At 37.7% G+C, this 7,500-nt stretch overlaps 1 protein-coding gene across 6 annotated transcripts in view; it reads left to right on the top strand.

Annotated features, from left to right (window-relative positions):
• The first annotated feature begins 956 nt into the window (after window positions 1–956).
• Window positions 957–7,500, top strand: part of Pi3K68D (phosphatidylinositol-4-phosphate 3-kinase catalytic subunit Pi3K68D) — a 35,287-nt gene continuing 28,743 nt past the window's right edge. For 2 of the 6 annotated variants that reach the window (XM_070135786.1, XM_027372042.2), the window contains exons 1-3: window positions 957–989; window positions 5,786–6,003; window positions 6,131–7,458. In XM_070135786.1, the coding sequence (XP_069991887.1) occupies window positions 5,823–6,003; window positions 6,131–7,458 (1,509 nt within the window). In that variant the 5' untranslated portion in view covers window positions 957–989; window positions 5,786–5,822. Of the gene's footprint in view, window positions 1,080–1,146; window positions 1,266–2,004; window positions 2,024–5,785; window positions 6,004–6,130; window positions 7,459–7,500 lie in introns of those variants that run through there. The other 4 variants (XM_027372043.2, XM_027372040.2, XM_027372041.2 and 1 more) reach the window with 3 other exon arrangements.

Here is a 7,500-nt window from a genome sequence, read left to right as displayed (position 1 = left end):
TGATATAAAAGTTATTTACAAAGCAGCGCGATAAGAATTTTAATCATTGAGACTTGTAACATCTTGTATTTCTGCTTCTGAGCGCTTTCATTATAAAATCATTTATTGTTGGAGTAGTTCATGAATAAATTTCATTATGATGTTCATAGTCTTAGGCTGCTCTTGATTACCGAAAGTGCGTCCAAGCAAGAATAGTAAAGGGAAAGAAGAAGAAAAAATTAAGAAAATACTGTTCTCGTATATATACATGTACACACACAAGCACACGCGCACGCACACGCACTCGCACACGCACTCACTCACGCACACACGCGCACACACACACACACACACACACACACACACACACACACACACACACACACGCACACGCACACACACACATACACACACACACGCGCGCGCGCGCGTGCGCGCACACGCACACACACACGCACATACACACACACACACACACACGCACGCACGCACGCACGCACGCACGCGCACACACACACACACACACACACACACACACACACACACACACACACACACACACACACACACACACACACACACACACACATACATACATATATACATACACACACAACGGATGTTCTTTCTCTTGCAAATATCCTTTCTCAAAAGGGTAGAATTACTCTCAGAGTAACTCTAAAACTTTAATACCACAGGACATATAACACACCGACGCTGAATCTCAAAAACATATTTAAAAATGTAAAGTCGCTAATGTGAAAGTAGAAATGCCGGGTAAAATCTTATAAACAATATCAAAGAATACATTTTCTGTGGCAGATCTCACTGAGATTGGTTATAGATCATACACGAAAAAGATAATGCAGAGAACATCCAATCGTAATTTAATAGCATTACTTGAAAAGCCAGTCGTGAGAGTAAAGAAAATGTGAAATAAATTACAACCGTCCCCCTAAAAATCCCGTTTTCTACGAGAGACATTAAAGATGGCGTGACGCAAGGAAGGCGTAAGTCAGTGACGGAATCTCGTTTTCCTCCCAAAACCGAATGGATTTTAACGTCACCTTACAACAATCGGAGACTGAATATATTTCCCCGTAATTATAACTCTTTTGCTTGTATTTATATCACGTACAAATTGGGGATACAGATTAAATACATCCTTAAATGCCTTGACTTATTGACTCCATGAATCGTGTTGACAGCTGACCCAGACCAAAACAATAAATAATAAATAAATAAATTTGCAGTATTTATCAACCGCCGCAGGCACTCTTGAAGGGGTAAGTAAGTTTGAAATAAAAGGGAAAAAATGGAGTGATACAGTGACTTACTGTTTTGTGGGGTTAAGTGGATAGATGTAATAATGTCTCGAGTCCTTCAAGAATTTCAATGTTTTTTTTTCGTTTTTAACTCATTTTCTTCATCATTTTCGTGAGTGAGAGTCCTGGGTTTATGTACAAGACTCCACTAACCTCTAGATGCCACGGGGATGTCAAATTTATGTCGATATAAGCTCCAATAAATGGGAAAACACGTTATAATGAAAGTGAAAATACAATCCACAAATATCCAACTTTGAAGAAAAGTTTTCGCAAATTTTAAGTACATTGTAATTGATTCTGACTTGATCTTAGAGCAAATATTTAAAAGACACTCGTGATGCCTTGCAGAATGAGACAAATCTTGCATTTGTTTTCTGTGTCAGTCCCTGTTCCATGTTCCAACAGTATCCATCTTTGTTCCTCCTGTCTTTGTTTTTGTTTTGTTTGACGTGTGCAAATGTTCTTGAAGCATGCTCACTGCTCGAAGGCCTATAATCGTCTTGCCTGACGGTGGTACGGTGTCAAGCGACTTTCGAGACGTTCATGTCTTCTGTGCTTGGTAAAAGGCCAAAAACTTCCTCCATATACATTTAGCGAGGAGGATATCGTACCAGACCTCATTTAAAAACAGAGGTAATTATCCTGAAAAGTATATGTCAGAGAGGCATCTTGTATGTTCTGGCTGGATGGAGCATGGACCGTGTTCTTATTTGATGGTACGTTGCGTGCAAGTTCTGTTTGTTTGCCTTCGTTATTATTTGATTTATGATATACGGTAATTGCTTGTGGTTAATGATGAGTGCTAGTGGTTAATGACAGGTGCTTGTGGATAGGCCTTTACTTTATTCGGAATGTATTTTTTTTTATTGTATCAGATTGTATTATTTCATGTATTCTCAGTCGCCATTTCTTTTTGCTTCCTTGCTGTGATTTTGCATAGTAACCAGGATAAATTACGTGATGTCTACAACCTCTATAATGCCAGAATATATATAGCGGAAATTAGTTAGCTTTTACAACAGTGGTGGACTTGTAGCTGTTTCTGAATCACTAACCTACAAAGTATTGCCATGCGTATTTTGGCAGGGTAGAGCTTCGTCTTGTTCCTTATTTGATGATAAAATGCCAGCAGGGTCTTCAAATTTTGTCTTACTGTAGAATATAGGTGGTATGGATACTATAGCGGACCACTGATCGAGTGCCAAGTGCAGAGACATAATTTACTTACGGTGAAGAGTATCAGATTGTGGGCTTATGTCTCCTGTGCAAATATTCTTTTTTATACTTTATAGTGTTGTTTTAAATTTTCTTGGTTAATGTTTATGGTATGGATGCACTAATTTAGGGCAAATTGAATATGATATTCTTGCATAGGAAAAAAGTTGCAGTCTTCGGTACAAGAAATAATCTGCAGACATGAACAGTAATGGCACAAATTACAGAAGAAGGTCGCAGAAAATGCCACTCTCAGCATAAGTTCACTTGGTGCTCCTGAGTTTCAACTCTGTCTTTCTGTACATAAGAGGTCACTGTTTGTATACTCAATGAATATGGTAATTATTATGAATATTATAATTGAATGTTCAATTTTATATCCAAATTGAGTTAATTCTACATTTCCTGCTTTTACAAAAGATAATTTTTACATCATCCAAGAAATCTTAACCATTCACAATACTTGAAACTTCAAATAATTCTGCAAATGCGCATGGTGGGCATTATCTTAGCTATCGTGACTCAGACTCATGATTTGATTGTACATAACCTGGTGAGAATGGGTTAAGTTAAGGTTTTTTTTTTGTTATTTACTACTTAAGCCTCATTTACATATAATTACCTTGCTATTGAGATTTTGTTACCCAGATTATAACACTCCTCCTTAACAGCCCATCAGAAAGGATGTTATATTCAGACTAGGTTAGAGGGTGAGGGAGAAGGAGAGGGAGATGGTGACTGTGAAATTGAGGGATAACATTTATATTATTGTGTTATAGATTGATATGAATTTTATCTTTATTATTTATACTTTTTGGATACATTCTATTCTCTTAGCAGTTTTTACACCAGTACATTTCTCTTCATACTTATGTAACATTGTAAGAATTTAATGCCACTAAATGTAGGATAAAACTCAAATTACCAATTTTTTTTTAAGGTGGGGAGTGAATTCATGTAATCTCCGTGGTACCCCTTGGGTCTAGGGTACATCTTGGTTTTGTTGATTTCACTGAGCTGTAATTTGATATTTTAATATGCGTTTGTAATTGTTTCATTGAGTTACATTATGATTGTGTGTTGGTTTTATGGTTTCTTTGCACAGAATGGATGGAAATTTAATGATTATCTATAAATTATTGATTGGGGAGAGTCCATCTTACCCTAAAGCTTTTGTTTTTATCAAGATTTAGATTGTAATATAAATGATCTGTTTTTCTTGAATACTGCTTTGTGTAAATATTGAAAAATGATTGCCATAAAGATAAAAATTTATTTGTAACCCAGGAATGATTCCAGTTATGAATGAGATGAGTCAAAATATAAAAATTTGACGCTGAAATGATTATCGAGAATTTTTTTTGATGGAGTAGAAAATTACTGCTTCATTCTGTAGATGACATAGATGATTAGAAAAAAAATGAAATGGAGCAGCAGTGAATATATCTTTTATTGTTACAGTTTTTGTCCTAGCCTGATACTTTATTTAGGATTGAGGATGCTTGCAAGGAAATTGTGTAGTAACTGTAATTTTTAAGTGGAAAGTCAGCAAATGCTCTGTTATTGGTGATTTTTAATATTTTATCAAACCTAGTATAACCTGTTTGACATCATTTATATATATATATATATATATATATATATATATATATATATATATATATATATATATATATATATATATATATATATATAATATATTTATGTATATTTATATATATATTTAATATATATATTTATGTATATTTATATATGTATATTTATATATATATATATATATATATATATATATATATATATATATATATATATATATATATATATTTATGTATATTTATATATACTGTGAAATTACTGTGTAATTATTATCATGGGTTATATAGTTGGTAGAGTGGGGGGCGTGGCCAGGAGGCTGGGGAGCTGAGGGTGTCAGTGTGAGAGGAGTTTTAGATTGGATTTTAGCCTGGTTTGGCAGGAATTTTTATGGAGCAGCTTGGAATCCTTGTCATATCAAGATGTATGGCACAATAGCTATAATGTCAATGATGATATGTTTGATGTACAATAGTAATGATATTGGTATGTGTGATAATGAGGAAAATGATGCTTTAAGATTAACTGTGTAGCAGATTTGGCCAGTATGTATCGTATATGGAAGCTTAGATATGTATAGAAATTCATCTTTCCTTGAAAGATTATTTATATATACAGTATTCATTAGTAAATCCCCTTTGAGATCTTGCCTTTTCACTTCTTAGGGTAGACATAAGCACCAGAAGTTTTAGAAAATTATATGAGGAATTTGCTTGATGACTAGCCTTTATTATTAACTTAATGACAAATGAATTTAATGAAAGAATATATATATTATTTGATCCTTCCACTCTGAATGCTCATTCTTGAAACTTATGATATGTATGCTTGCTTTTTACATTCTAATAATTGTGGTTCTTTTGATAAACAATATCAGTGATTAATCTGATTCAGCTATTGAAAACTATATTTAGGTATGTGAATCATTATGTGCAACATCTTTTTTATCTTCCATGAGAAAAACCTTATTCTTTTCATATATTTGTTATTTTAAAATGTAGCACAGTGTGTCTTACTCTCATAAGCTAAGATGTACAATTTCATAATAACGTAAATGGTAGCCTACATGCCACCCTGGACACACATACCATTAGGTTTACACCCCATGCTATAACTGGGATTCTGCTAGCCTCATCTATCATTGGAACCAAACTCAGATTGGTGATTATCACCTGTTTTGGTCAGCCCAGGCATCCTACCAGAGGAACTAGGAGAGCCGGATGTGGAGAATATTCTTTGCCAAGAGCTTATTACATTTTTGCCAGTAGTGATGATCTGTAGTAATTGTCGTCCTAGAAATTTTTTGTGTATTACAGTTCTGACCATTAGGAACGTTCTAAAGTCAAGCTTGATTATGATATAACCAAAATAGGAGCAAGTTGACTGAAGGAGGCTTAAGCTAAGGTCACACTAGTCTTATCTGTCCTGGGATGCCTAGACAGCCTCGCTGAAGACAGGACAGCTGACCAGTCAAAAGCTGTAGCAGGTAAGAATTTGCCGAGGCTGTTTAGGGATCCCAGGACAGAGAAGACTAGTGTGACCTTAGCTTTAGGGACCAGATTGAGTTTGGAAAGTGCAGTCCAGGTTTTATTGTGAGTAGAATACAGAGGTGAAATTTAGTGTAGAAAGATTCAGTGTTTAATAGAGAAAAATCTTGCTTACTGTTGCAGATGATCGAGGGCTGTGAATGAGTACACTTTTGCTGCCATGGGAGACGAACCACCCCCACTGCCACCCAAGATGAGGTCTTCGACAGGTGTGCGCTACACGGAGCAGGACATGGCCAAGGCTCTGGAGGAGGAAAACAAGGAGTATGAGAGAATCAGAAGGGAGCTCGGGCGTTCTCACTCTCAGAGGCAGGCTCCACTGAGGGAGAATGGACTCCATGGTGAGTGAGGGAGTAAGAGGATGTAACTGATTGAATACCAATGTTGGTAATTTATCATTAGCATATCTAATTCTAATAATTAGGTAGGAGAAATCGTGGAATCTCTCATTGATATTTTTTCTTTCAGATGCACCGAGGTCTCAGACTCCTACTGAAAGGCACAGTAGACCAGTAGAAGTTAAGCCAAGGCCTCGACCAGGTAACAAGCCAGCCCAGCCTACACCTAAGCCACGCACTATTAGCCTCACTCAGAACGCCCCAAAAGCACCTGCCAAGTCAAGATCTGCCTCGCAATCCATGTACAGCCATTCACTCATTGCTGCAGAATCGGTTTCTGTTAGTAGGGCCTCCCCAACCAGCACAATTGCAGAAAGTGGTAATGATCAGCAAGACTTGATATCTTTCAATAGCCCTGAGAAACCAAAGAATGACATCCTGGAGTATCTCCATACTATTAATGCAAACCAGAAGTCAGTGGTACCTGTGTCTACTTCTCAGGGAACGTACAGAGTGCACAGTATAAGTAGACAAACATACAGCTCTCACCATTCAACTTCTGTGGGACCAACAGCAAGTCTAGCAACATATCAAGGTGCCATGACTCCAATGTTTTCTGGCTCTCAGTGTCCAGCAATCACTCAAAATGGAACTTCTTATCCCAACTACAGCCCGACATCCACAGGAACCTCATACAGACCAACATTACCTACAGTGCAACCTACAACTAGTAACCTTATCCTCAACTACCCCAGTAGCCTTGGACAGTTAGTACCAGTGATGCCGCCCTTACCCCAAAGATGCCCAGTGGTTGACCTTCACAATGTAGGAAATATGTTTAGTCAGCTGACAATGCCTAAGGGTGCAACAGGTTCCCCAGTGGGGACGCCAACCACTGCTGGGGTAACACTACCAGACCCAGCAATAAGTGCCTCTTCTGCTGGAAGAATTGTCAGTGCATCCAACAGTGATGATCTCATTGACTTGGGGAAGGGGGGGAGTTTTACGGATAGTGTAGATGCCTTAGAAACAAAAACCAGTGTCTTAGATGTGTTCGATCCCATTATGCTTAAAGCCAAAGAAGAGTTGAGGAGAAAAAATAATTCTGCTTCCAATAGTGTAAGTAGTAAAGAGCACCACTCTGACCCATCTTGCGTCCCCATCAGTGACGAGGCCCAGGAACTACTTCGTTACAAGTGCTCCAAAAAGCTTAATGATGACGAGATGAGCTACTATGAGCAAGTGGACCCCTTTGAGTACATGCACCCTGGGGCAAGCAGCACGAGGTCTGACCCAGTCTATGACATTTACTATGGCCTTGTTAGTCCTGGTGCTGTAGGGGGAGAAACATTTGATATCCCTCCACCTCTTCCACCACGCTCATCTGTCAAGGAGCCTGAGGTGGAGCTGCGGAAGAGTGTGCGCAGTCCACGTGCAGAGAAGAAGTTCATGGAAAAGGTAAGCAGAAGCTATTTTTGGTATTATTTTTAGAGTTCTAGA

This window comes from Penaeus vannamei, chromosome 21 (genome assembly GCF_042767895.1).
Source record: "Penaeus vannamei isolate JL-2024 chromosome 21, ASM4276789v1, whole genome shotgun sequence".
NCBI classification, from domain to species: domain Eukaryota; kingdom Metazoa; phylum Arthropoda; class Malacostraca; order Decapoda; family Penaeidae; genus Penaeus; species Penaeus vannamei.
Note: the sequence above shows the minus strand (reverse complement) of the source record. Positions and strands in the feature narration are given on the sequence as shown.